At 41.6% G+C, this 11687-nt stretch overlaps 1 protein-coding gene across 1 annotated transcript; it reads left to right on the top strand.

The window, feature by feature from the left end:
* Positions 1-437: 437 nt before the first annotated feature.
* blvra (biliverdin reductase A) lies at positions 438-6441 on the top strand (the record flags this gene model as incomplete). Its single annotated transcript, XM_005949245.3, is given in 6 exon segments — positions 438-557; positions 1757-1876; positions 3083-3180; positions 4430-4537; positions 5548-5716; positions 6135-6441. Coding segments are annotated over 6 exon segments (870 nt in total). The 3' UTR covers positions 6391-6441.
* Between the last annotated feature and the right edge of the window lie 5246 nt (positions 6442-11687).

Genomic DNA, 11687 nt, shown 5'->3' with positions numbered 1-11687 from the left:
TTTACGCGCGCTCAGAATAGTGGCACAAAAATAACGCCATACAACAGTGCAACCGTGGCAACAAGTTAGTCTAGAGCTCTGACAGGTGTACTGCAGTCTTTATGCTTAGAGCCTAACCTACTCTCAAACAGGTTAAGTTCCAGATTAGAGATCAAGAAGTATGACATCATCACCCACTCACCAATCAGTTTTCCAGAAAATGGCATCACCATTCCTGGAAGATCCCATCAGACCTCCACAGAGTCCAAGGTTTAAAAATTAGGGGCTGGCTAAGAAACAAGCACTGATACAAAGCAAGTCTGTTTAAAAAGGAGGAGATTTGGAGATTGTGTGTTTTGGATGAGAATGAAACATGAAACTGTTCATTATAGTTGTTCATATATTGTTTACATTATATTTGTTACATCCTGCACACAACCTAACCTTTTCTCACGCAGCATGCTTGGAGCAGTGGTGATTGGCATTGGCACAGCTGGTTGTGTTAGGATCAGAGACATGCTGGTGCCACTACGTGGCAGTCCTGCAGAGAAACTCGCTGTCAAAGGATTTATATCCAGGTAACACACACATGCTGATGCAGCTCATTAATGATATGAGATATAGTGTATGTGGTCTTTGTCAAGCAAAATTATTGTCATAAATCGTTAGCTCATGATGAGTCCAGAGGTCAATGAAAATAAAGCTAACTGATGGATGTCACAACATTGCAAGGGCAGCAGTGTAAGCAGAGACAAGTTGTCCTTATTCCTACCCAGGTCCTCCAGCTCTTCCAGGGGTGCACTGAGTAGTTCCCAAGGGCAGCTGAGATATCTAATCTCTCTAATTAATCTGTCCTGGGTTCTTCCATGAAGACCTCTTCAAAACAGGAGGCATCCTAGTCATCATGCAGAGGAATAGTAAAACTACAGTGAGCCCTTAACCAAAGCACGTGGATAGGAATGTAGGTCGATTGGTTAACCAGCAGATTTGTTTTCAGACTCAGCTCTGCACCAATCGATGTCAGTCTTCTCACTTGTGAGACCCTGAGAAATTCCTTCCCTTGGAGTAGCTACTCCCCTCCAATCAGCGGGCACTCTGCCACTTTTTTTTTTACAGAGGACCATCGCCTCAGACTTGGAGGTGCTGGTTTTCATTTGAGTTGCTTCCAGCTGGGCTGTTAACCACTCTAGCTGAATGTTATCATCTGATCAAGCCAAAAGAAACAAATCATCTGCAGAAAGCAGAGGCCACCCTGAGGCCATCAAACCAGAGATTCTCCATCGGAGCAGTCACAGATACAGTAGAACACTTCTTCCACCTCTTCAGTTGCCGAACTGTTTCCCAGGATTGGAACAGGTTCCAGCCCCATTCCAGGGTCTGGTTTCAGAACCCCCAAGCTGTGACGAGGTGAAGTCAGCTGTTTCCAGCTGGTATCTCTCAACCTCACACACTAATTCATGCTCCTTCCAAACTGGAAGCCATGACTTGCCATGTACCCATAAAAAGTCACAGTACACTACAGTGTTCACTGTCCCGTCCAACTCCATGAATTCAGGTGTGTAAAGTCAAGCACCCAGGGTTGCAGACTGTGTTTACGAACAGTTTGTAAGACTGTTAGTGAATTAAAGTTCATAGCGTTGTAATGTAAAGCTGTTATATTGACAATCGGTGTATATTTTCATTTTTGTTGTTTGTGAATCTTCAGTCTCATTGGATGTTGTCTTAACTGTGACTACTGTATTCTTCCTTTTTCTTCTTTTGCTTTGATTTACCAAAGGAGAAGCCTGGAGCCTCAGCAGGGAGTGAGTCGGATCTCACTGGAGGAGGCTTTGGGTAGAGACGACGTTCATGTGGCGTTCATCTGTACTGAGAACATGTCACACGAGGACAATGTCAGGTAAATGTCTGTGCAACTACAAAATGTTGTAGAAAAAAGGTACAGGGAGTTGGGAATACTTAGATTACAAACGTGAAAGAGGTTAAACATCAGATTTAAGGAAATATGCTGAGTCATTATTCCTGGAGTGGAAACCCCGCAATTTTTTTTCACTGAATCAGTAGCCAGACTGCATCTAGACTTAGTAACACATTGTTTTTCGCTGCATCGGGAGCAGCGCTGGGCTCTCCAAATCACAGACAAACAGGATCCCACATTCTTGATTTTTATTTCACAAACACTTGTTGTAATGACTAACTACTCCTGACATTTTGGAGATGTTTGCTCTTTATACAGTAAAGTTACAGCGGGATACAAATAACATCAGGCTGATCCTGACATGATTTGTTCCCTCAGTTCAAATCACGGACTAACAGTCTCCTACAGCTGTTTATGTTTTTGAACCTATTTCGCAGAGGAATTGAAAAATGTATTGATGCAATGTTGAATATTATTACACAGGAAAAAACAACTACAGTAAAATAATCACACTGTGACGCCTCTGCCTTTGTAAATGGAGGGACAGTAACTGCGTGTAAAACCTGCAGACAGTCAGATTAACAGTATTTTGTCTCTATCTCCATTCTTCTATTCCTCTCATGTAAACAATAATGTGGTGCACAGCGTGACGTGGAAAAAGGCGCATACCTTTGACGTTGTGTTACGAACTCTGTATTCCTCGTCCACACGTAAACGCAAAAACGGAGTTTTAAAAAATCTCAGTTTTCTGTGATTTGAAACGCGTTTACGTGGACAAAAGGTCCAAACACATAGAAACAGCTGCGTTTTTAAAAAAACCTGTGTGGGTGTTAACCCAGTGTAAAAGAGTTAGTAGTTTATTTTATTAATTTATTGCTGTTTACTTGTATTTGCTTAATTGTTTACTAAATGTTTGAGGTGTGAAATAAACCGCAGTGGAGCAAAATATGGGCGTGTGCGGTTGGAGGATGTGTTTGTGCGGGGGGGTCTAAACAAACGTTCAAATATGCCTAAGCGCTCAAGTAAAAATGTAATTACATATCTAATTTTGTCCCCAATAGTGCTCTATTATCTGACAGGAGTCTTTTTCTCCCATCGTAGAAAACATTTGTAACAAAATTCTGAATGTTTACGTGACCTACTTATTCTTGTTGCCTTCATTTTGACCAAGAACTCGTGTCTCATTAGGATGTTTCTGCAGGCACAGAAGCATGTCTGTGTTGAGTATCCTATGACCATGAGCTACAAGGCTGCGGTGGAGCTTTGGGACTTAGCTGAAGAAAAAGGTGATCATTTATGATTGTGTGCTACCATGCACGTTCCCTTTGCACGTCAAACGCTGAGTTCGGAGAAATGCTGTCAAACAGATAATTAAAAAGTGAAGCAATTCAGCTGTAACATCTCAGAGTAATGGAAGTTCCTTTTATTAAGTACAGTGTTGTCATCACTACTGATGTAAGAACAGCATGAGCATTTACCCCTGATGGTTCTGCAAGTGATCAGTAATTCATAATAGCATTTGGATCGGTTGTTTTGCAGAAACACAGTTTGATGATACTGTGGGAAATGACTTTTTGTTTTATTTAAGAAAAATCTTGACACTTCACTTGTGTCAAGATGGGGAAACAAAGGCTAAAAAATATTTGTTATACTAAAAGAAACAGCTGAAGGAACATTTTGCGACAAATTAGGTTCATTGGCAACAGGTCAGTAATATGATTGGCTGTAGAAAGAGCATGTTAGAGAGCCAGGGTAATATTATGGGCAGAGAGTCACTAATCTGCAAAAAACTGAGTCTACAAAAGTTGTGGAACAATGTTAGAATAATGTTCTTCTGTTATGGACCACACAGACTAGATGTCTCCAACTACAGCAAATGATATTAATGATATATTAGATTCCAAGAATCTGGAGGAATGTGTGTGTGCATGGGCACAGAAAGGCTGAATGCCCCTCAGGGGGAGCTGCATTAAAAACAGACATGATTCTGAAAAGACAGCATGGATTTAGGAACGCATCCAGAAATAATTGTCTTTTAACACAGTTAGCAGGTTAAAGCTGCAAAGAAGAAGCCATCAGATTTCTGCTGTGGGCCAAACCTCTGAAGCTGAATCAAAATTTGAAATTCCTTCACCAAAATATAAAGACGAGAGGGATCATCATGGAGGTGCATCAGACAGGAACAGGCTTCAGAGGCTTTAGGGCAGCATGTTTCTTCCAGGTTGTACTCAGGGAGGGTCTTTGCATACCTGAGTAAGACAACAACATTTGGCACACGAGGAAATGAGATTCTACGCAGTGGCTGGCATCTTTTCGAGACACGTTGTCTTCAAATCCAAGTTGAGCTAATATTTTCACAACATTTTTCAGAGGTAAATTTCCTCTGTTTAAACATTTGATGTTTTCTATATTCTGCTGAGAATAAAATATGGGCACACATGATTGCATCGCCTGTTTGCATTTTGTGTAGCATGCCTTCTTTTTTTGTTTTTAAAAGTTTGAATCTGATTCTCAGCAACTGTGTCTGTTTGTCAGGAGTGATTCTGCATGAAGAACACATTGAGCTGCTGACAGAGGAATACAAACAGCTGAAGAGAGAGGTAGAGGGGAAAACCTTGCAAGAAGGTACTCTTCATTTTACTGGTAAGAGACAGAAGCTAAAGAGTGTCTTTTTAAATAACCCTTGGGTTTAAAATCAGATCACGTTTCCACCAGCAGAACGTTACCCAGGGAAGGGAATATTCTGAGGATCTGCAAAGGATGAACTAGGCCCTCGTTTACAGTCCCTGCACGCGAGGCAGAAGCACAATGACCAGTGAAAACCAGATGAATATGAAAACTCTAAATATGCTTGTATGTGTATCTGTATAATATTCTGTGCAGCACCTGTAGTGTTTAAAGAAAATTGTTGGTGTAGTTACCGCGTGTGATTTAAATAGTGAATTGTGTATCCTGTTTGTGTATAGCAGCCTGCATATGTTTGTTTGCGACAGCACACGTCTCCTGAGCAATCCCAGCACATTCTTCTTTGGCGAGTCCTGTGCAGTGTTGTTTGAACTCTGTCAGTTCCTGTCTGTGTCAGACTTGTGGTGCTATATAAGAACCAGTCCATTTACTTCTTACTGCAGTTCTTGACATTTGGAAACACTAGAATAACTTTGTATATTCATATCCTGCTTTGTAGGATATTTTTCTCCAGGTTAAACTCAGTTCTTTTGTTTTATTATGACGATTTGTTAAGTGACAGCTCAAACCCTTGCTGACGTTTTCATGTGTAAACTGGAAGATAACCACAACTACATTTTACAAACTTTGAGCATTACAGAGTTAAAGCATAGGAGTGGTGTGTGCTGTTACTCAGTAAGACTAAGTTCAGAGGTAGTAACGTTGAGCTTGGTATTTTTCAGAAACAATTGTTATTCCATACAAACAGAAATATAGAAACTTATGCTTTCTAAAGAAAACTCGTATCTTTAGAAATGCTATCCTTTGCAATCTTAGAAACAGTATTAGGGGAATTTTTGACAAAAATTTGATGTGAGGTCTAATAATTCAGTCATCTCTACGATGCTTTAAACACACAACAGTTCTCATCAACTCTAATTCAAACTTCAGGAAACTCTTAGTAATGTACGTGCTGTAATTTCTTCAAGGTGGAGCTTTAAAGCCTGGATTTGGTTTCCCATCATTCAGCGGCATCGCCCGCCTTACTTGGTTGGTTGAGTTGTTTGGTGAGCTCTCAGTATCTGCAGCAACACTGGAGGAGGACCCTGCTAACAGCTACAGCAAGATGACTGCAAAGCTGCTAACATCTGACAACAGGTACGGAGGATAGATCCATCCGAATGAAGAACAAGAGGAGGACTATACCCTAAGTGAAACTAGGACACCTTATCCACATGTCAGCACACAAGACTGGGGGCTAGGGCCAACATCAGAGCAGGGTTGGACCAAACAGACTAACTAAACCCCAAACAACAGGAATGTACATGTGGATAATATTTCAAAAATCATAGCCAAAAGTCTGTTTGAAACATCACTCTTTTCTGTTGTCAGTTGTGCAGTACATGCGTCATAACTTCATTTCACCTAACTGGAATAAATAAAAGTATTTTTAAAGTCAGAAAGCCATTGGAGTAGCCACTGAGTGAGAATATGTCCCAGTCGTTTGGTTGTCATGACGAAAGGACAGATGAGAGGCGTAAATGACGTGTAATCATTTCATCTTATGTCCATCCAGATCTCTGACATGGATTGAGGAACGGCAACCAGGCCTCCCCCGAGCAAAGAACATCAACTTTCAGTTTGATTCAGGGCCTCTGACTCAGATTCCTCCGGCACCAAGAGGGACCGTGGGCCTTTTTATGCAAGACCTGATCCATTTCTCTGCTAAGCTGGCAGGCCAAGTGAGTCCTGAAGAGCTCCAGAGAGAGAGAGTCAGGGTCCTACACTGCCTGGAACTGGCAGGCAAAATACAAGAGCTTTGCCAAGGTTAAAGGGAAACTCCTTGATCTCATTGGATGATAGTTACATTTATACCCCTGTTTCAAAAAACATTTGGGATGCTGTGTGGAATGTAAATAAAATGCAGTGATTTGAAAGTCACATATATTTATAGGCTACGTCCACACGTACACGGGTATTTTTGAAAACGGAGATTTTCCATTTTCGTTTTAAAAAATAATCCCGTCCACACATAAAGGCAGAAATGAAGGAAAACGCTGCTATGAACATGCCAAAGCAGCAGGTGGCGCTAGATTCCTAACCGTGCAGAAATGTTGGCCAATCAGAAGTCTAGAAGCCTCGGTGGGAAAAAGTAAACAAAGCTGGGGCATAGAAGCAGAACCGAGTCGTATGTGTGGAGGGACAGTAACTGTGTGTATATGTAAGCATTTAAACACTGCAGAGAGTAGAATTAACAGTAACAGTATTGTAGAAATTCATTTCACCGAAACAATAACGTGGCGCACAGTGTGACGTCAAAAAATGCGCACACCTTTGACGCTGCGTTTTCTCCGTTTTTCTCGTCCACACGTAAATGCAAAAACGGAGTTTTCAAAAATATCCACCCTGGCCGGAGTTTTTAAAAATCTCCGTTTTCAGTGACCGAAAACGCCGTTTACGTGTGGACGAAAGGTGCAAACGCATAGAAAAATCTGCGTTTTCAAAAATACCCGGGTACGTGTGGACGTAGCCTCAGTTTATTCACAATAAAACAACAACCTTCATAAATATCTGGGAAGTGAGGAATGCTGCGTTTGTAGCAGAGGAATGTCGTCCCATTGTTGTGTGATAGAGAATTCAAAGAACTCTTCTTTTGAACTGAGTGCTGACAACAACCTGGATGTCCATGTGCCATCCATGTTTCCCAAAAACAGTTGCTTTAATCGTTTGGCTTTTTCTTTGCATGACATAATTTTAACCTGCATTTATGGATGACATTATTGACTTGCAAGCTTATTCCAGTTGGACTTTCTAAGTGGGGACATCCCAGTTGTTTTGGGAAGTCAACAGGATGGTGATGTACACTAATAAAGTAAATATTAAACCACCTTAAAGTCTGACTTCATTATAGATCAATATTGGTAGGAGAGGATGGCTCGCAATGACAGACTTCCTCCAGACTTTGACGAATGAAAGCTGAAAGAATGAAGGTGCTTTCTGGATACACGTCACAGCTCAACAAAGATAAGCAAGCAACTGGTGTTTTCATGGTTTCCAATTGGATGAGATAAACAGTGGGGGAAACACCGGTTGATGACTTGGAACAAGGACCCTGGTACGAACACATTACTCACGAATCTTGACAGTTTGTTTCTTGAAGAAAAAGACCAGACCTATGATGTTTCTTGCCTTGAGAAAATAACGACAGACCCCAGTGTAACTGTGACAAGCTCTACCATGGACTTTGAACAATGATACAGTCATACGTGGACGTACACGATGGAGCTTCCCAATGCAGTCTTGGCTTTTAAATCATTAGATGCTGCATGTTTGGATGCTAAAGTCTTTGCAGCATGTTCAGATCTGACTTTTACATTTATGAAGTCGACTCTAAAAAGGATATTTGGAAGAAAATCAGAGGCTGTCTCAAGTAGGGGAATTAACCAAGAAATGGTAAATATCCCATAGCAAAAGTGACAGAAAGGCTAGCCACTGGCACAAAGGGATCAGGAAGAAACTCACTGTTTGGCTGCAGTACTAAATGTGCAGTTTATCCGTCTGTTTTTCACTGGGTTAAAGACTGTCCACAAAGGTGAGCAAGTCAAGATAACTGACACAGATAAAGGTGAAGAGTGTAATCCCACCATCTGTAACCAAAGAGTGAGGCAGGAATCCTTGTGACAGAGTGCTTTGGGATGCAGTTACTGACATTGCCTGCACGCAAATTATGTGTGGAAAAACAGTGGGTACAAAACTACATCACTGAGCAAAGCCAGAAAGAACTGAGTGCACTGAAGAAAATAGAATACAGTCTGAAGCACAGTATATTATTCGTATTGTATTCTAATTTTTGCTATGTAACTTTTGCACTGTCCACTTCCTGCTGTGACAAAACCAATTTCCCACATGTGGGACTAATAAAGGTGATCTTATCTTAGAAACACCCAACTGAAAACTGGTGCATTCAACAATAAAGGTGAAAATTACAGCAAAAATTGGTCTTAAGACCTTCTTTTCCAGAGCCTGAAACACAGCAGACACATTTGTTAATCCAAGTGACAAAGTGTCTAAACGGAGTATTAAAGGCCGTCTGAGACTCGCTGCCCTCCTGGATGCAGAGATAAGGCTTTTATTTTTCTTTTCTATGTTAGGAAGTTCCAATAATTATGAACATTCAGTCACATATGAATACAATTCTCTTCATGTTTAATTCAGTTTATGCAGTTTTACTTCAGTTACATCTATCATTAGCCCATTCTCACATGAACACCCACTGGGTCCTCTACCAGAGGCCTGGGGTTTTGGGGGTCCTTCAAGGTATCTTTGGTTCTCCAAGGACTACGCTTGTTCTGACTTTATAATTTACACTGGCTTATACAGTTTTATAAACTGCCCTAGAGCTCCCTCTGGTGGCTGCTTTGTAATATTCTTTTGATTACTTTGGGAAAAGAAAAATAGAGAAAGCGGAAAATCCAAGATGGCTGAACGTAATGCCAAAGTATTACTGTTTTAAGCTGACATGGACCTTAAAATGTTGCTTTGGACGAGATTTGTCCAAAAGTATGAGTGATGATAAAATAATAATTGTCTCTTTGTCTTATTTACAAATTGTATAATAATTTGTACGTGTGAGTTATGAAAGTTTTTTCTTGTCAGCTCGCAGTAAGCGTGTAACAAGCTGGTTTGCGATAGTAGTTTGCTAATGCAATATTTTGTATGTTTTCAGTTTTACAATAGTCAAAGAGAAGGCGATGATCAGAGGCCATTCTTCAATAAATCAGCACAAAAAAGGAAAATAAGTCTGCTTACTGGAGCATTATCTTACTGTCCAGCCGGTGAAAACAAAGGGCGAGGACAGCACAACTGGAGGGAGGGAAGCTCACCCCCAATTATCCTTTCGTCCCACCGCACTACTCTCTGGAGAGCTTTGCGGTCGTAGGCGGTGCTGTTGCCATACCAGGTGGTGATGCATCCAGTGAGGATGCTCTCAATGGCACAGCAGTAGAAGGTCCTGAGGATGCGGGGGCTCATGCCGAATCTTTTCAGTCTCCTGAGAAAGAAGAGGCGCTGCTGCGCCTTCTTCACTGTTTTGTTTGTGTGTACTGACCACGTAAGATCCTCAGCCAGATGTACTCCGAGGAAATGAAAGCTGCTCACTCTCTCCACAGCATCTCCATTGATGGTGATGGGCATGTGTGCTGCACCTCCGGAAGTCCACTATCAACTTCTTTGTCTTTGTGACATTGAGGGTGAGATGGCTGTCTCAGCACCAGTGCATCAGGGCGCTGGAGTCTTCTGAATCTTCTGGAATCTGCTGCTGGAATCTTCTGGAGCCACTCGCCCAGGTTGGAGGGTCATTGCCCCGAGTGCTCCCATTACTACAGGGACTACTGTTGCCTTCACCCTCTACATCTTCCTGTGTTCCTTTTCCTGTTGTTGCTATCATTCGGTATAGCTACGTCTATCACTGCAGCTGTCTTCCTCTGCTTGTCCACCACAACTATATCCTTTTGGTTAGCCATCACCAGCTTGTCTGTCTGTATTTGGAAGTTCCACAGGATTTTAATTCGGTCAGTCACCTCGGAGTCTCTAGGTCATCTCGACACAGATATTCCTGCATACTATGACAGCAACTTGGTAATGGCATTCCATGTATGGCCTGCCTGCTAGCACCTTGCTCTTAGGTGTTGGTTGTCTCAGGGGCATCTTTGCACAGCCTGTGTCTGGGGTCTTGTCCAGTGTGATAGACCCCAGCCTCTATTGATCGTGTGCTTAAGGGCTTGTTCTTGTGCTGCCATGAGTAGTGCTTCTGTGCTGTCTTTCACCAGCCACTGGTAGGATTTCTGGATGTCAGTCACTTTTTCTGCCTTCAGTACAAATCCTGCGGGCGCCTGTTCTTCCAGGGTGGTTTTTCCACTTGCTCGTCTTCTTTCTTTGGTTTCTTCTGCCTGAGGTATTCACTAAGCACTGGTGCTTAGTGTTCCTGATGCATTCATGGACATTCATGTTGTTTCATCCTGGACAGGGGACACAGTAGTCCTCCTTTCTTCTGCTTGACATACAATCTCAGGGTGCTGGATTTGGGGTGAAACCCTCCATACATGGTCAGGAGCTTTGTTGTCTTGATATCAGCTGTTTCTATCACTTCCTTTGGGCAGCTTATTATCCCAGTAGGGTATCTATCTATCGGCAGAGTGTAGGTGTGTATGTGCAAAACCTTCAGGATCTACAGTGGTTTTATATTGCTTGTATATTTTTATTGATCAAAATGCATTGATCAAAATTCTTTGTCTTGAATTATAATTTGAATAAAATACTTGATTATATTTGGTTGTTTTAAGATCAATATGATCGCTCAGAGAGATGTGTTTGCTGAAGGAGATATGTATCAGCATGCAGGTCAGATAGATGTTTAAATGTTTTCATTCTTTTTTATGAGAGCCAAAACCCTTAATATTCCAGCTAATGACATTTAGTGATTGTATTGTTCTACTGTCATGATCCTGGGTCATGTGACCCAGCGTTTTGAGTGTTATATTTTTATCATTCATGTTTAAGTTCAGCTCCTTCTATTTTCCCTAGGTTACCTCGTCTGTCTCATCTCCAATCCCCTTTTTCCTGTGTGTGTATTTACAGTGTGTGTGTTCCTCCTCAGTTTGTCATATTAAGTCTGCGTGTCTTAGTCTGTCATGTGTTTCATGTCTGCATGTTCTATGTCATCAGGTTTGTGTGGTCATGTCTGCGTCCTGTAATGTTTCCTATTTTAATTTTGAAGAGGTCATTTGTTCCATGTTCAGTGTGTTTAGTTTCACTTCCCATCATGTTTATTTGAATCAGCTGATTCCCCACGTGTTTCCACTTCCCATGATCACCTCCTGTGGGTATTTAATCTCTGAGCTCCTGTCATTCTTTGTCCGTTCATCTGTTTTGCCTGCTTACCTGCAATGTCACGCCACGTTTCCAGGTTTATGAAGTCTTCATGTTTCAGGGTTTTTCATGTTTAGACTTCTTCCAGTATTGTTTCGTGTCGCCTTTGTTTTTGTACTGTTTTATCAGCCTCCAATAAACGGCTCACCCTTTGTTAAAATCAAGTTTAGTTTTGCGTGTCTGGACTTGGGTCCACCTCCTC

This window comes from Haplochromis burtoni, unplaced genomic scaffold (assembly GCF_018398535.1).
Source record: "Haplochromis burtoni strain Fernald_Lab_line unplaced genomic scaffold, NCSU_Asbu1 Contig_622, whole genome shotgun sequence".
Classification (NCBI taxonomy): domain Eukaryota; kingdom Metazoa; phylum Chordata; class Actinopteri; order Cichliformes; family Cichlidae; genus Haplochromis; species Haplochromis burtoni.
The sequence above is the reverse complement of the archived record's forward strand: the minus strand, read 5'-3'. Positions and strand labels throughout refer to the sequence as shown.